Source organism: Coptis chinensis, chromosome 3 (genome assembly GCF_015680905.1).
Source record: "Coptis chinensis isolate HL-2020 chromosome 3, ASM1568090v1, whole genome shotgun sequence".
Lineage (NCBI taxonomy): Eukaryota > Viridiplantae > Streptophyta > Magnoliopsida > Ranunculales > Ranunculaceae > Coptis > Coptis chinensis.
Genome location: NC_141458.1, coordinates 57,297,661 through 57,315,134, shown reverse-complemented (window position 1 = coordinate 57,315,134; position 17,474 = coordinate 57,297,661). Strand labels below are relative to the sequence as shown.

The 17,474-nt window shown below is 35.2% G+C and overlaps 1 protein-coding gene across 25 annotated transcripts; it reads left to right on the top strand.

The window, feature by feature from the left end:
- Window positions 1-5,033: 5,033 nt before the first annotated feature.
- LOC147510138 (uncharacterized) lies at window positions 5,034-17,173 on the top strand. Of its 25 annotated transcripts, none has more exons than XM_086602195.1 (22): window positions 5,034-5,705; window positions 5,798-5,874; window positions 5,966-6,033; window positions 6,157-6,228; window positions 6,415-6,486; window positions 6,638-6,709; window positions 7,175-7,242; window positions 7,352-7,423; window positions 7,539-7,583; window positions 7,804-7,851; window positions 7,982-8,047; window positions 8,581-8,697; window positions 9,014-9,099; window positions 9,311-9,556; window positions 12,918-13,014; window positions 13,650-13,841; window positions 14,536-14,660; window positions 14,812-14,893; window positions 15,222-15,374; window positions 16,322-16,471; window positions 16,750-16,843; window positions 16,936-17,173. In XM_086602195.1, exons 14-20 carry the CDS (start codon window positions 9,507-9,509, stop codon window positions 16,337-16,339), a joined length of 717 nt encoding a protein of 238 aa, XP_086458321.1. In that variant the 5' UTR covers window positions 5,034-5,705; window positions 5,798-5,874; window positions 5,966-6,033; window positions 6,157-6,228; window positions 6,415-6,486; window positions 6,638-6,709; window positions 7,175-7,242; window positions 7,352-7,423; window positions 7,539-7,583; window positions 7,804-7,851; window positions 7,982-8,047; window positions 8,581-8,697; window positions 9,014-9,099; window positions 9,311-9,506; the 3' UTR covers window positions 16,340-16,471; window positions 16,750-16,843; window positions 16,936-17,173. The 25 variants fall into 25 exon arrangements, with proteins under 25 accessions (XP_086458321.1, XP_086458322.1, XP_086458329.1 ...); XM_086602196.1 differs by lacking the exon at window positions 7,804-7,851 and adding an exon at window positions 7,686-7,750; XM_086602202.1 differs by lacking the exon at window positions 7,804-7,851 and having other exon boundaries at window positions 5,134-5,494; window positions 5,634-5,705; window positions 5,808-5,874.
- The last annotated feature ends 301 nt before the right edge of the window (window positions 17,174-17,474 follow it).

Sequence of the window (17,474 nt, the reverse complement as noted above, 5' to 3'; positions counted from 1 at the left end):
CTGAAACTAGATTATAAAAACTGATCCTAAAAAAAAAACTTTCCGACCTTGATACAATTCGCTCACCAAAGAAAGCTTGTTGATGATTAACAACTAATTTATGCCATTCCCTTGATAAGCAGATGATAAGCACATAAATGCTACACATTTATGCCCATATTTATATTATATTGTCTAGTTAATTAGTATAAGTTCATTTGATTAGTCCTGTTTCATTGGTTTTACAGGAATTGACGCGATTGCGACAAAAAGGGCTGAGACCTGAGGTTTTAAAAGGATTGTAAAATTCTCATGGGTTTATCACAGGAAAAATGCTCGATACAAGTCTGTAAATAATATGCTAAGGACCTAATGAAGAAACCCTAGAAGTTTCAAGGTCATAAGTCAAGGTCAGATGCCCCAACGCTCTAATAAACCTGTTCATGAGCGCGACTCGTGCCCTCTTTGAAATTTGTCAGAATTACAGTGTTTCCAGAACAGCTCACAGCTTGTATCCACCATTTAAAACTTGATTTGGATAGTTCCAAAAAGGATTCAAACACTGAAAGGAAGCTTTCTAAAACAGTTCCAAGGCTTGTACGCCCTAATCCATCTCTATATAAACAAAGGAAGTAGAGCTCTCTCTCTCTCTCTCTCTCTCAGACCATCGCATAAAATTACAACTCTGGAGAAGAATTGTTGGAGAAGAAAAAGAAGAAGAAGTTCTGGAGAAAAAGCCACCACAGGATGACGGTTTTGTCAATGACTTCTTTTCCTTACTATTTTGCTTCTATCACCATGGTTATGAGTAGCTAAATAATAAGCTAGGGCTTAGATGAAGCCCTAGATTTGTGTAGGAAATTCTTGATTTACTGTTCACTATTATCTAAACTAAATTATTAAACTTGATAATTATTTTCATATTAATATTAGTGGTATACCTTCATTGATTATATCTTGCATGTTATGTCATGACTTGACTAGTTAATAGTGAGATTAATATGTTGTTCTTATCCAAGCATTGGTTTTAATGCCTATATAAACTTGTGAGAAGTTGTGCCGTAAGAAGACAACTTTTGCTAGGGGTTTATACGTTTCCATGCTGAAATTATAATCAACCGCATACATAGATATATCTTAGCACTTAATGACCACATATTCGAGCAAGCTAGGGTTACCTTTCCCTCATGCTACTCGTATAATAAAATAGAACTTTAAATTAGTTAATTAAGAGAACCTACAATGGTCTAGGGTGGAATAAAATGCCTTAGTGATTCCACCATTCATAGTTAAATCAAGTTTCATTGTTTTCATAGTATAATTAAATCAGTTAGTAGTTAAACAACTTTCAAATCAACAACCATTATATTCGGATTAGGTTAAGTAGTATTTTAGATTTCAATTATTCCTAGTTATAAATCCATGTGGGTTCGACCTTGTTCTCTCACACCCACTACAATAGACCTTATGCACTTGCAAGTAATAATAGTATAATAGGAGTTAATTAGCCTGTTTATTTAGGTTAGTTAAATCTCTATTTAGTTTTTGGCGCCGTTGTCGGGGATTGTAGTGGCATAATTGAGTTTTAAAACACCATTTTTTCGTTTTTCATGACTTTTCATAGTTAAATTAGTCGTAGATATAATTTAAGTGTCTATTTCAAATTTTCTGCATACGAGCACATAAACAAATTCTTGACATATGTGGTAAACTTCTTGGAAAATTTGAACCTACTGTAAGAAGCTTAGAGCGCGCCCGCGCCCTAGTCTACCTTACAAATAGCGCGCCCCGTGCTCCTTTCCTTGTTTATTAGAAATTTAGCATAGAGAGCGACTCGCGCTCTATTACAGTTCTTTCTGAGCGCGCCCGCGCCTTTACACTACGAGTAAGAAGAATACCTCCCTTAGTATTACTAGTACTGATTCTTTTAATCTTTTGCAGGCTACTTCCAGTTGCTGTGTAAGATCCAAAACTCTACTCGTACAGTGTTCCAGGGCTGCGGGACACAGTAATACTAAGGGAGGTATTCTTCTTACTCGTAGTTTAAATTTGAGTCCTAGGTTTAGTAGTAGTTTATGGTAGAAACTTGAGCTGATAACACACCAATTGCATCGTTTGATCTTGAGATTGAACGCACACTCCATAGGAGAAGTAGAAACCCTGAGTTAGAGGTACCCGTAACTTTTGTTGGCAATGCACCTATTTTTGCTAACATAGAGAGTAATAACAATGATGTTGTTGCCCAAGTACCTAGATCCATTAAGAAATTTATATATCCTACTAGGACAACCCGACCATCTTGCATCGTTCCGCCTTCAACCAATGCTAACCACTTTGAGTTGAAGCCCAATCTGCTGGGGCTCCTTCCTAAGTTTAGGGGAACAAATGAGGAAGATCCATATCTTCATGTAAGAGAATTTGAGGATATTTGTGGGACTATTAAGCTACAACAATTTAGTGACAAAGCTATAAAATTAAAACTATTCCCGTTTTCTCTTAAGGAGAAAGCGAAGAGTTGGTTTCACACTCTCCCGTTGAATTCCATAACGGGTTTGGAAAAGTCATGCGTTGTATTTTTAAAGAACTTTTTCTCTAATTATAAAGGCAACTGCTTTTAGAAAAGACTTATCATCTTTTTTCCAAAATGATGGAAAGTCATTATGGAATTATATAGAGAGGTTTAAGGACATGCTCTTGCAGTGTCCTAACCATGGCCTAGAGAAGGGTAGGCTAGTACAGATTCTCTATGAGGGTCTTGATTTTAATTCTAAGACTATGATTGAGACCATTATTACTGGAGATTTCTGTGATAAGACTAGTACAGAGAGGTTTAAGGACATGCTCTTGCAGTGTCCTAACCGTGGCCTAAAAAAGGGTAGGCTAGTACAGATTCTCTATGAGGGTCTTGATTTTAATTCTAAGACTATGATTGAGACCATGAGTACTGGAGATTTCTGTGATAAGACTGTAAATGAAGCATGGACCTTTTTAGAATAAGTCTCTAAAAAGGTCCAATAATGGGAAACTAGCTAGTGTTCTTAGTTCTATATCATCAGATGCTTTGAGATATGTAAGACATTCCTCAATAGGTGGGTTAGAAGAATCACTGGGATAGAGGGTGAAAAATTCTTCTTTTGTCATGGCGTCAAGGGATGAATGGATGTTAATAGGAAGGGACTCGCGCGGTGGCAAAGAAGGATTGCAAAAGAGTCGAAAGAAATCTTCTTCGATTTCATCTATGTTTAGGGAATCAAAATTGTGATCTTTGTCTTCTTCCTTAAGAGGGGTATCTACTAGGGTGGGGACTAAGGCGTCGGCCGTACTAATGTGAGATAAAAAAAACTCTCAATGGATTTCACTTCTCCTTCTACTCGCAAACCTAGTTGTCCCTGTTTGAGTCTAAACATGTTAACCTCCATAGACAGATTTCCAAAGGAAAGAGTCATTGATCCATCCCGGCAATTTATTTGGGCATTAGTAGTTGCCAAGAAATGACGCCCTAAGAAGATGGGAATATAATCATGAGCAACTTCGGTGTCAAGAATAACGAAATCAACTGGGTAGTAAAAATCCTTAACTTTAACTAGAATGTTTTCAACTACGTCTTTGGGATACTTAATAGAACGATCAGCTAACTGCAAAGTTAGTTTGGTTAGTTTAAGTTGATGGAGACCTAATTGTTTATATAAATAAAATGAAAGTAAGTTAATACTCGCCCCTAGGTCTAATAGTGCAGCTGTTATGAAGTTATCTCCTAAGGTGCATTGTACAGTAGGATGACCAAGGTCCTTGTACTTAACAATTCCGTTATATTCAGATAAAGAGGGATATTGTTCAGTTAAGAAGGCATCTTTAGGTATGTTGGTTCTCCTCTTCGTGGTGCACAACTCTTTTAGAAACTTAGCGTGTCCAGGTAGACTTTTTATAGTATCTAGAAAAGGTTGGTTTATAGTCAGATTTTTAAACACTTCCCTAATCTCATCAAAATTCTCGTCCTTTTTAGACACAACTAGTCTCTGGGGAAATGGTGGTTTTTCTCTATACTTAGCATAAGTGTCAAATATATTATTAACCTTGTCTTTATCTTTTGCTGCTTTCCAACTAGGTTTCCATATTGGAACCTCTACTGGTGTAGGATCATCAATTTCTATTATTGGGTCTTGTAAGGTTTTCCCTTTTGGTTATGGTTGGACTGGAACTTCTACAATTGTAAGGTCTTCAGTTTCTATGACAGTATTTGGTATGGTTTCATTTTCACCTTCCATTTGTGGGCAATCTTTAGGCATAGTTACTTTGTTATCAACTACTTTCCCATGACGAAGGGTAGTGACGGCCTGTAGTTCCCCTTGGTTTATATTACCATGGCATTGAATATTGTTTACTTCAAATGCAATGTGTGTTGACTTAGGATTAGGCACTGCTTGACCTGGAAACATGCTTTGTTGGTTATTATTTTGGTTAGGAGACATGTCAGTAACCTTTTGGCATAAAGACTGCATCATTTGTATCGTTTGTTGTAGCATGTTAGTATTTTAATCATGCTGATCTTTCATCAAGTTGGAGTTTTGTTCCATAATTTGATTTTGTTTTTCCAGCAAGGTCACTACTACGTCCTCTGTAGATGGTTTAACTGGTGGAGTGACTAGAACTAAGGCTTGGTGCATGGTCATGTCTTGATGTTGATCATTCTGGGTCACGGGCACTAAACTTCTGTTCTAGTCACCTAAATCACCATGTCCTAAATGTTGGTTAAATTGGTGGAAGTTTGTAGTGGGCCTAACATTTTGATAATTAATACCTGGAGGTGTAGGTTGTTGTTGTTAATTATAATTAGTGTTTTGCATCCATTGTATGTTAGGGTTGGTGAAAGCGTAATTATCTACAGGTTGTGGTCCCTACAATAAACTGGTTCTTTAGCGACAAAAGTTTTAGCGACGCAGAAAAATTGTAGGTAATGATTCCCTTTGGCAACGTTTACATGCGTCACAAGTAAATTTTTGTCACGGTGTTTAAAACCAATATTTGGCAATGTTTTTAATGTCGCCAAAAGTCATAATCCAAATTCTGTAAAATAATAAAATTGAGAGTTAGTTTTAGGCAACGTAATAAGCGTTGGAAAAATCTTTTGACATAAGGCGACATTTAAAAACGTGGTCATTGGTGTGGTTTTTACACAACATCGTGAATCTTATGGCTTATGGTACCAAAATTTCATCGTTAAAACTTTCCCACCCCATTGCAAAAAAAATTAGATCTTGCCGCCTGGGTTTTGGTTCTCGCGCCTGCTTCTGTTTTGGCAGTATAGCGAAATAATTTGAATCAAAAAAGAAAAGGGAAAAATAGTATACCCGGCCGCATAAAAACAGGAAAAATAAAATAAAGAAAAAGACCTAAAAGATAAGGAAACAAACCACCACCGTCTCTCCTCTCTTGCTTGTTTCAGAGATCTGGCGCATAACATGCTGAGTGGTGACATACCTAGACTCATTTATTGGAATGAAGTTCTTTAATATCTGTGAGTGTAGTGAAATTTTTGTCTGAAGTGAATCGTTTTTCTTGTTTATTACTATTGTTATTGTTGATGTTATCATTATTTTTTCTAATCCGTTTTGCTTAAGTTAGGGTAGGCAATTGGTTTTTTGTGTTAACTCCAGAGGTCTCCGAGAAAACAATTTAACTGGGACTCTCTCGCATGATATGTGCCAGTTAACAGGGTTGTGGTACTTGTACGTTTTCAGCCTCTTCTCATTAATATTTCCAATGATCTACATCTTTGTCTTGTTTTGGACGGGTTCCTTAATGGTATGTTTGTGTTTAGTCAATTGTAGTGATGTGAGAAATAATAGTCTTACTGACAGCATCCCTCAAAACATTGGGAATTGTACCGCCTTTCAGGTATTATACGTATTTTGTCTTAACTGAGTTCTGTTGTGTCTTCTACTCTTGAAAAGTTGGAGGAGTCTAAGTTCTTTCTTTCATTTGTAAGGACATGTCCTACAACCAGCTGACGGGAAAAATTCCTTTCAACATTGGATTTCTGCAAGTGGCTACATTGTGAGTGAATGCTACTGTATTTTATTTTAGTTTGTTGTCTTTGGTAGTGTAATGTAATTTCTCAATGTCTGATAATAATGATTTAACTTATTCATCATCTTTTCCCCCCTTATTACATGAAAGATCTCTGCAAGGAAATCAGTTTACTGGGAATATTCCATCCGTGATTGGTCTCATGTAGGCACTTGTTATACTGTAAGCGTTCTTAATTTACTTTTGCTATAAATTTTTGATATGAAATATTAAGGAGTCCTTAATTTTTCCTCACGAGTGTGCAGTCACCATACTTGTATAATGTCATCCTTGAGTATCATCCTGCCATCCACCAATAGCTCTGGTAGATTATTTGACTTTTGTCTCTCCTCTTTTGTTTCTATATAGTGATCTCAGCTACAACTTGTTAAGTGGACCAATTCCTCCTATACTCGGCAATTTAACTTATACTGAAAAATTGTAAGTGCTTTTGCTGTGGCTGGTTGTAGAATTTTTGCTTTGGTCAAATAGAAAGCATATGTGTTGACACTTTCAAGAGTTTCATTGCTTTTGTTCTTAAAGAACCTCCATAAATATATCTTAAGGAACCATTATTTTTCGTCAATTCTAGGTATTTGCATGGTAACAAGCTTACAAGATCAATTCCTCCTGAGCTGGGGAACATGTCAAATCTCCACTATCTGTAAGGAAGCTTCTTCTCTACTCTTTGATAAATTTTCTTATTGATTGATGGTATTGTTGAGATTATGGTGAAGTAAGCTCTCATGCTTCCTTATTCTTGTTTTCCATGGGGACAAACTCAAAAAGGCATAGTGCTATTAATTGACTAAACCTGCTGATTACCCAGGCTCCTGATTCTATTGACTGGCAATATTCTATTTGATCAAATTTCTCAAAATATGGTCTTTTGGATGATTCGACATCAGAATTGTCCAATTGCATTAACTTTCATTGGAAAGTTAATTTTGCCTAATAGGTGGTCACTAGGAAATATGTTCAACCTCATGAATAGTTGTTGAATGCATGCAAGGGGCATGAAGTTATACTGTGCTGAATTATGGATGATCGTTGTTATTCTTAGACCTTTTGGGAAGAAAAATAGCATTATTTTACTATTTTTTGAGCTACTAAAGTTTTACATCCCCAGGGAGCTAAATGATAATCGAGGTGGACATATTCCACCTGCCTTGGGAAGCTTACAAATCTGTTTGAACTGTAAGTGTCTTCTGACTAAATGTATTTTAGTACCAGCTTTAGTTTTCATTAATTTCAGTTTTTCCAAAGTTTTGTAAGTTGGTTTGTTGTGCCTTTTACGTGCATGCAGGAATGTTGCTAACAACAATCTCCAGGGTCCTATCCCGGATAACCTAAGCTCATGTACGAATCTCAATAATCTGTAAGCTTCTAACTATTTCCAGTGGGCTAGTTATTTGAATTAATTGTTGTCGCTATTTAATAATCTTATTGACCAACTAGGGTTTTTAAAATGTTGTTGCTGCCACTGGTTTCAGGTTCTCTTCGTCATCTTTTACTATGTGATCCAAATACTAATGGCAGTTAAGTTTATGTTTGATATACTCTAGCTTTATCTTTGAATTTGGGTTTATTCACCCAATTCAAGAATTCTAGTAGCTTATTTACCTTTTTTATTCTTTCAGCTAATTTGTGGTGCTAAAGTTTGGTTTGGGTGTGTCTTTGCAATTTATGCGTTACTGTTATTAATGTTTTTTTTTTTTTTTTTTTTTTTTTTTTTTTTTTTTTTTTTTTCTGGAATAGAATTTGGTTTCCATTTGGTTAGTCTCATCCTGTTTTGGTTTGTTTCAGGTATATATATAGTTTTATTTCCTTCTGATGGTGTTGTTGTTCATATGTTTTGGTGATGTTGTTCATATGTTTTGGTGATGTTCCTCTGGTCGAGATGTTTCTTATAATGCCATTGGTTTTCCTCATGCAGGCTACCTTTATAATTATCAAACAAAGGAGTTCTACGATCTTAGTTACGCACATGATTCAACAGCAGGTTTGACACTATCTGAAGTTTTGCCAGCTTGATAATACAGCATGTTAGGAAATTAATCAGATGTATCCTAGTTCATTGTGTATAGAATTTGGATGTGTGTTATACTGAAAAATTATTCAGATATATACATGAAAATATATGATAAATATGTGAACATTATGATTAGAAATGACTAGAATTGGAAGTCTCTACTATTGTTATTGACCTCCGATAGCTTAGACTGCTTAAAGGACGTTGACACCTTTCTCTAAATACAGTTGTTTATATTAACAACTGTGTATTGAACTGAAACCCCAAAATACTCATTGATGAATGTAGAAATTCTTAAACATGCTTCAGCTGGAATGTGTTCTTTCATGAATACTTTGTTTGGGAAATTCTCTTTGGCTTTTGCTTAAGAAAGTAGTTTGTTTTCACACAAAATAGAATATAACTTTCTGATACATGTGCTTAGTAAGAGAGTTTCTTGCTCTCTCTGGAGATGTCTGACCGGAGATTCTGATTTGATAGGTTTTATTCCCTTATCCTTGCAGATTATCTAGTGACCAAGTGTGGTGTGCTTATTATGTTGCTGTTTGTTTTCTTCACAACAACCATGTCAGTTTCGTTTACACTGAGAGAGACACAGACTCGCATGCTCAAGTTCACAGGTTAGTTTGATATTATTCTCTTTTATAGAAGTATGTTGTAACTTGTGTTCACCTGGTATGACCTCTTGGGTTGCCTTATAAGTCGCATGCTAGACTGTTAGAGTAATGACCTTACTATAAAACAAGTCTGGGTAATGAACCAATTAAGGCTATGTACCATCAGTTATGAGGATTGATAAGCCATGTCCATCTTAACTAGTTATTAGGTGATCTCTGCAACATTATATCTCGATTATTAAGAGTTACTTGTGATATCAATTGGCCATTTCTTTTCTTTATAGATGTAAATAACTATTTTTGTTAACAACTAGTGCAGTGCAACTGGAACACCATGCTCGACATCGACTTCTAACTTTCCAGTTGATCTTTGTGCATGTCATTGAATCACTAGTTTTTGTACCAGTAAGTTTTATGTAATCCTTTGGCTCACTTCTAGTGAAGTTTTTAGGCTCAGTAAATGTAGGGACATTTTAGCACTACTGAGATATTCTTCCATATTTCTTAGTTCCTCTTTACTCCATCTTCGCTCCACCCTTTCATTTTACTGTTTTACCCATTTACAGTGCTTTATGAAATTATGGAGTAATCTCATGATTGTGCATGGTTTCTGCAGATTATGATCTGTATCCTATTTTTCTTGTTCGAGATGATGATCAACTGCTTGCCTTCATGGTCTTGTGCCGACTAGCGAGAAGGCGAGTGGGCTAGTAGTAGATCAGTGAGTAGGCAGCTGAAAGATAAAGTGGATGACTATGTGGGGAGGGCTATATTTACGGATGGTTGTAGGATGAGTCGTGTGAGGCTCACGGATGTGGCTTATAACCGAGCGCCGATTGGATACCAACATTGGCAAATGGGTGTAAGTGTATTTATATGTTTCTTGGTAGTGGTGTTGCATCATGTCTGGTGGCCTATCTTAGTTGAATTCTTGCTTTCTTAGTTGTTGTGTTCACTGGATTTTAATTTTGACATGACGAAACTATTATATTTTTGGTTTCACATTTTTTTCTGGGTGATCTTATGGATAACATCTTAATGTGCAGATAATCTTACTTCAAAAGAGAAGTTATATTATTTTTTGTGAAGAAATAGTGACAAGGAATTGCAAGAGGCTTTCGATGAATCTAAATGCTATTGATCAATTTTTTTATTTTTTTGTGAAGATGGTTTCATTCACAACTTACTTGAGGGATGTTTAGAATTGTGTTTGTTTAAGTTAATACTTTTATTAAGATGACTTTAGAAAAAAAATATGAAAGGGGATGATACAACTCTCTTTTGTTTCTAATTGAGTGAATTGACTCATTTTTATTTATTGAAATTTTGTTGTTTATTACATATTATTAAATAATTGATGTTCTAGTTGTTTTATTTTAGGTTTATTTGTTGAATGGTAATTGGATGGGAGGGGGACAGGTGAAAATTGTACAAATGGTGCAAAATTGACGACAATATTAGTAATGAAAATAGTCTCATATCTATTGCCTCTAGCGATGATTAGAGCGTTGTTTAAAACACTCAAAATTCAAATATTTTAGAGCTTTGACGATGATAAAAATTTTGTTCAAACACCCAAAATTCAAATATTTTAGACTTTTGACGACGATAACAATGTCGCTAAAAACACTAAAAATTCACATATTTTAGACCTTTGACGACGATAAAAACGTTGCTAATAACACCAAATTTTCAAAAGTTTTGGACTTGTAGTGATGATCAAAATGTCGCCAATAATACTAAATTTTTCAAATTTTTTGGGCATTTACCGACGATAGAAACGTTGCTTAGTAAGGCCTCATTATCGATGATTTGGCAAACGTCGCAAAACATTCACCTTTTGCAACGTTATTGTATTGAAAACGCGAAAATAAATTAGCGACGAAATTAGGGCAATGGCGACAATTACCATCGTCGCTGAAGGTGCCACATCTAGTAACGTTAAAAAAGCGCAGCTCTATATAATTGCCAACTATATCATTAGCTACGATGTGGAAACACTCCAAAAATCGTTACTAAATATCATCACTAAACAATATTCAGCGACGTTTATTTTTGTCGCTAAAGACCCTATTTCTTGTAGTGGGTGGCAGTGAACCATAGAATAAGGGACTAAAGGAATTGGTATGGTTGGGATTAAAACATACATTACATGGAGGGGAGTTGATGTTCATGACTGGAGTGAGTATATCTTCTTGTTTATGCACAGAGAGGGCATTGACCTTTTTAGTGAGGGATTCAATAAGAGTTTTAAGTTCATGGTTAGGTTTTACCTCAAACATACTGGTTGCCTACACCAGAACAGTTATTTTCTAACAGACCAAAATTTCAGTTAGTAACGGATATATCCGTTATATAGTGTGTCACGGTTATATTTGTTACTTATGGAAGAAATCGTTAAGAAATATCGAGAATTAAAATTAAATAACCTGGTCACGGTTAGTTTGGCATTGTCTAACGTTTATAACCGTGAGTAATATTTCAAAACAATAGAAATATATCCAAAAAACAAAAAATGAAAAAAGAAAAATTGAAGCGGCGCTTTTGGTCACGCGACGATCTCTGTTCTTCTCTCCGTCTCTTTTTTTCTCTCTCCACCATTTTTATTCTTTTCGCTCCCCGGACAAAAAGGTAAACAATGGTTTCTCATTCTCTCTCTTTCCCACTAACCCCATTTCATTCTCTCTCTCTCTCCCAATTAACTTGAGATTTTCGATTATATTAGTTTAAATCTCGAAATCCACCACCTTAGTTGAGAGGAAAAGAGAAAAAAATTTAGGAAGATCCGGAGAAAAAGAACGATCTTTAAAGGAATTATCTGAGCGAACGGCTGATCTCTCGTTACAGAATCGTACTCTATTTCATTCAAATTATTTCCCTCAAATTCTCTCATAGCAATTCTAGGGTTTTCGCGTTGTAATTCTCTCTCTCTAAAAACAATTAACTAAGCATTCTGTTGTTTCTATTATTCTTTAATGTTTTATACTTCGTTGAGTTAAGGTTATCATTGGCCAGAACTAGCTTCAATTTAACAGGTTTGTTTCTTCATTATTATTTTTTATTTATTTAATTAGTATATTGGGTGATGCATCTTTCTTATGAAATCTATTTGTTTTGCTAAGGGTTTGTTTCTGTTGGGGGTGAATTATTAAGTGAGGAGTTGTAGCTGGTTTAGTTGATTGGATTTATAAGAGATGAAAGATTGAAAAATGTTTTATTCTTGTTTTTGTGACTTTGATGTTGTTAACATCTATTGTCTTTATGTATGTTCATCGATCTTATTTTTATCATCTGTCCAACTCTGAGCTTAGAATGAAATATCAGTTTCATAGTATTTCAGTTAATTAGTACTCGTTTGATCTTGTAGCGTGCAGTTTGTACTTGTTTGTTTTTGTTTAAGTTTGTACTTGTCTGTTGTAGATTTTTTTTTTTTTTTCATTAGGAGAAATTTTTTAATAGGACTAGTTTTTTTATGTGTTGAAATGCAACTGTGATGATCAGTTGATCAAGAGTTTGCTTGAGAACTCAAACTCACTATGATACAAAAATGAAAAAGAGCAGAAAAAGTACATGAAAGTTTAATGGTTCATACTAGATTTTTGCCAAAGTTATGGCTCACACTTTTTAGGTACATCACACTGAATGGGCCATTTTTCCTTATGGAACAATAGATCTTTTATGGAAGGATATCCTGGTTAGTATGTTTTTCATTGGAAATATAAATATTTACAATTTACAATATCATTACGTCTTTTAACTAGAAGTGTATAGTAGCTGAGGCCGAAAATAGTCTTTAAAATTAGAAGTGTAAATTTATAATATTAGACTGCGTTTTTACTCCGTGTATCCATTTCAACTATTGTTGTGTTATCTGTGGCAGTTGTACAATTTCTAGCCTTGAGATTAGCAGCATATTTACTAGCTAGAGTTGGATCTTGTTCTTCATCTGAGTACTCCCCCCCCAATCCTTACATTTGATCACAGTTCATAGTTGGCACAGAATCACATACAGTAAATTGTACCATAGGTTCATATGTTTTTTCCCCCGATTGGCAACTTGTACAATTGGTCTGTAAAGGGATCCCTTATACAGGTGCGTCTTAGACAAATCAATTGACTTTCCCATGATCTTAGATCTTTGCAATTTCATTGCCATTTTCTTTCTTTCTTTCTTTCTTTTTTTAGTTTAAAGGTTGTTGATCATAGACAACCGGTGCTTGCAGGAGTGAAATGGGTGCCAGTATATTAGAAAATCCTGTTGAAACAACTAGATCTGGAATAAGCTCATCAACTGAGAGAGAGATTGATTCTTTTGACAAGGTAGGTATAATCTTTGTTATCAAATTACTTAAAAAGCTTTTGGTATTCCTTACCTGTTAGAAATTCCTTTCTATTATTTTGATTTTGCTGGAGCGAACGACTAATATATTGGATGTATTTATGTACTTAAGTGCATCTAGAATTGCATGTGGAGTCTTAGCATGCATTTTCCTTCTTGTCTATTTTATCATGGAGTTTTTCTTTTCATTTTTTGAGGTGGATATGTTCACCCTTTAACTTTAAGATCAGATTAAGGACTATGAAATACTGGAAATGAAAAAGTAACTATATGGAAGGTGTAACTTGATGTCATGTGAAATTCTACTCGAAAGGCCTCAATCTTAGTAAAAATAGATCGTTTTACATTACTTAACGGCACATGTGAATAATAACGGCACATGACATCTGTGGGACTAAACTCCTGGTCGCCGTAGTTGCATCTTTAAGAATAATCTCCTTTGTGATTTCAAGTGGTTACCTAATGGGCATCCTGACTGGGACCTGGTTATTCGTATTGTCACGACAGATGTCACAGATGGGTATACCTTTGTAATTAGATGGTTGGCTTGGGGCTTTATACTCTGAATGCTTGTTATGTGGTTTGAGCATATAAGTCACTCAATATCTGGTGCCAGGCATTGGAGAGTGTTGACGAAGCTTTAAAAAGATTGGAAGAATTGCTTCAAGAGGTGCATGTGTCCAGCTCCAACTCTGGGAAGGAGCATCTAAAAGCTGCTTGTTCGGACCTTGAGAGGATAAGAAAACTTAAGAAAGAAGCAGAGTTTCTTGAGGCCTCTTTCAGAGCAAAGGCTGCGTCTTTTCAGCAGGTATTTTGTTTGTTGTCTCTCTAGTTATAAACCAATGGATTCATGGATTGCATTGGACTTGAGCAATTTTGGCTTCACGAAGCCTAATTAAATACTCGAGTATTTGAAGATGTGCACCTGCACATCTGGTACAGTATATGTATATATACTATAGGCTAACCCATCAAGTATAGCATATCATTTACTTATACTGTGTAGCACAGCAGTGATAATAGTAGGTAGTAGTTGTCACCAAAAACAACACCACCACCTCCAAAAAGAACAACAGTAATATTGTAGGAGTGACATTGATATAATGGATTGTATAGATACCGAGATGTAAGGCATGATATTAACAAAGTGGATATACTGAGATATTCCGTATCTCCCTCCAACAAAGTAACACGGAAGGTTTCAAAAGTCGATCTTCCTATACAGACAGCTACCTTTGGAAATGATATGTGGGATATTGCAAGATGATCCTTGTTTATGGTTCCTAAATTCTGTTAGAAAATCACATTTTTGGTGTAAAATGCATTCATTCCCTGCGGGAGATGTATGTAGTTGTCTAAGTAATCTAAGTTTTCTTGTTGAGTACTCATTGTGGTGATATGTGCAGCTGTATTTGATTTTATTTCTAATATATAATGCTTGATGCATTTCTATGTATTGATCATATAATTCTTTGCAATTTTCCTTTGGTTCAATCAATTAGGGAGATGATCAAGGTTACCCAGGGCTTTCTTTTAGCAAGCAAATACAGCAGTTACAGAGAAGTGGAAGGAGTGCAAATATGATGAAGGGTAGTAGGACCACAACTGATGGAATCCCTGCATATAGGTTTGATCTGGCCTCCATATGCCTGTACTTTTCTTTCATTTATTTGTCATGTTCTGTTTATGACACGTATGTGTATTTAATCTTGTTCAGGGCATTATCATACTATTTGTTGCCTCTATTGGTATGCTTTGATTTACTTAAGTTTTTTCAGGAAGCCTAGTGGTTTGTGGAGCATCTTGGTACACCGTAACACTGGCAAAATAAAGCCCAGATCACCAAGATCGGATCAAAATGTATGATATATCTGTCATTATCCCTTTTTGTCACTTATCATTTCCGAAACTATGAAAGTAAAAGTAAATTTCTTAATGACTAGGGATTTGATGTTTGCTTTTCAACGAGTGAAAAAAGAAAAGAAATATCCGAGTGTTTTGTTTCATTGGAGAAGACAATCCATTTTATCTTGGAGATCCTTGTGTCTTCCCTGTAAACTCATAAAAGTTCACTTCGATCTAATGGATTCAGTGGACATTTGATCTATTAATTTATTCTCATATGCTGTAGGAACTTTTCATGACTTGTCAAATGTAAATATTCAGAAACTGTGTTTGCTTTGGACAGGAAGATGATTGTTTAGAACCAGCTATTGCGGGAAATGTGTCTGATTCCGAATCAGAATCAAACGATATCCACCGCTTTGAAATGTTGAGGAATGAGCTGATTGAACTTGAAAAACGAGTTCAGAAAAGTACTAGTCAATCTGATAATGAGGAGGTATCCTTTGGGCATCTTTTGTTTTACCATCTCATTGTGTGCAAATTTTAACGTGTTTTGGTGTGTGTTTCTTCCCTTTTGTTTTCAATTTTTTTGCTTCTCTCTGTAAGCTTGAGCTTGTTTCTCTTATTTCTTCAACACCAGAGCTTTGTTTTTTGATAAGTAGGACCCCCGACCACAAAAGAAAAAAGCATAAAAATTTGTCTTGTGGTTATTTCCCTTTTTTCTTTTACATATATCCTTTTCTTTCAAATATGAATTTTAGAATTTTATCTATTCTAAAGTGAATGCATGCTCATGCCAGTATACATTGAGGGGCTTTGACTAGGTAAATGCTTTGACTCACGCCTTAGCATTTAAGAATATATTCTCCACTTAGTGTGATTTCTGCCGTCAGTGAAATTGTAGAGTGGCTTGGTAAATGAGCTGCAAAGAGCAATTCTAATAGCGTGTGCGACTGCGCGCCTACAAATACCATTTGGAATGTTACTCCAAAAAAAAAAATTGTTCAAAACAATGGACACAGTAAACTAGTTCTGCGTGTCAAATACCTGATAATAGTATGAGATCTCTTATGTTCAGTCCTTTTCTCCCAAATAGTATTTTGAGATTGGTGAAGTTGCTTGTTGGTTAGGAGATTGTTTAAGGCCCCAGAGGCTCTTGAAACAATCCCATCCTTACATCCTATTGGGACTTTCTAGAATCCTCCCCCCATAGATATGGCTTGAGATTTATTTTATGTTACTTCGTTGTCATGACATGGAATTATTTTGGGGTTGGGTTTATATCCTGACTTTGAATTTTTATGTCATGGCTGGGAATCTTTAGAGTACATGACTTGTGTAGTAATTATAAAATAGCTCTTTAGTTTCCAACTATTTTTGTTCGTTATATATATCCTGATTTACCTTGTAATTAATAAAGGCCTTTTTTGTATTTGTGATTAGGTTGCATATGACAACTAAAGTGGAGATGAAGAGATATTTGGAGCAATTAGTGGTCAGTCGAGGGATATGTATACCCTTTATGTTACTAAGAATGTCGTAGGTTCATAAAATGGGATTTGGATTGCTCCTGTTATCTTCCTGGTATGTTGGGTAAGCTTCTTTATTAGGTGGCTTACGATTATACTTGCATTGAATTACATGTGTCATATGGATCTAAATGTTTTACTTCATTCCTAAGTATGTGTGAGCCAACTAAAGGGTGAAGCTTTATTGCATTTCCAAATGCTTACAAGTATTTGTTGCACTTTTACTTATGTCTTGGCATTCTAGTATATTTGTTACTTTCGTTCTAGGAGACAATGTTATTGTCATTGGTTGATCTTCTTCCCTCTATTTGTGTCCATGTTCTTGTCTCCTCTTTGTGCTAGATATTTGGTTCTTGCAAACATTATAGCGGTATAACAAGAAATCCATTTGACGGGTAGGAGGCAAAGCCGTAAGTTCTTACTAATTAATTATCACGTAAGTTCTTAATTTGCATGTCATATTTTTTTCTTCTTGTTTATATACATTCTATTTTCATTTTCTTCTAAACTTTAGATAATGTGTAGCAGGTTAATGTGCCCAAGAGAGAATGAATGATGTGCCACAACTGCTTGTCTCCTTAATTTTGGATATGACTGTATTTGTGTCTCACTCTATAGCTGGACGAGGAAGCTTTTTAGTGGATTTGCTCCTACTAATTTCTCCATTGTTGTGTATGAACATCTATATGTATGTTTGATTTGTAAATTGGGATTTGGATTGTTGGCTTTATTTTATTAATGTTTAATCGGTTGGTGTTTCTTGTTATTCATTTTTTTTTCTTCGATAAGTGTTTCTAGTTATTCATTTGTCACTTGACTCGTGGAATGTGATATCTTTGTATGTACAGGGTGAAAACTGTGCCCGGGAACATTTTGGCCCAATTTTTTTTTTTTATCATTGAACTGTGGTTTAGTAACGGATATAACCGTTACTAAAATTGTTACTAATAAGTGCGCCAAATTTTACTAACGCTAATATTCGTTACAAATGAACTATTCCAAGAGGCAATCACCCGTTGACTATTTGTTACAATATATATACTAACGGATATAACCGTTACTAAAAT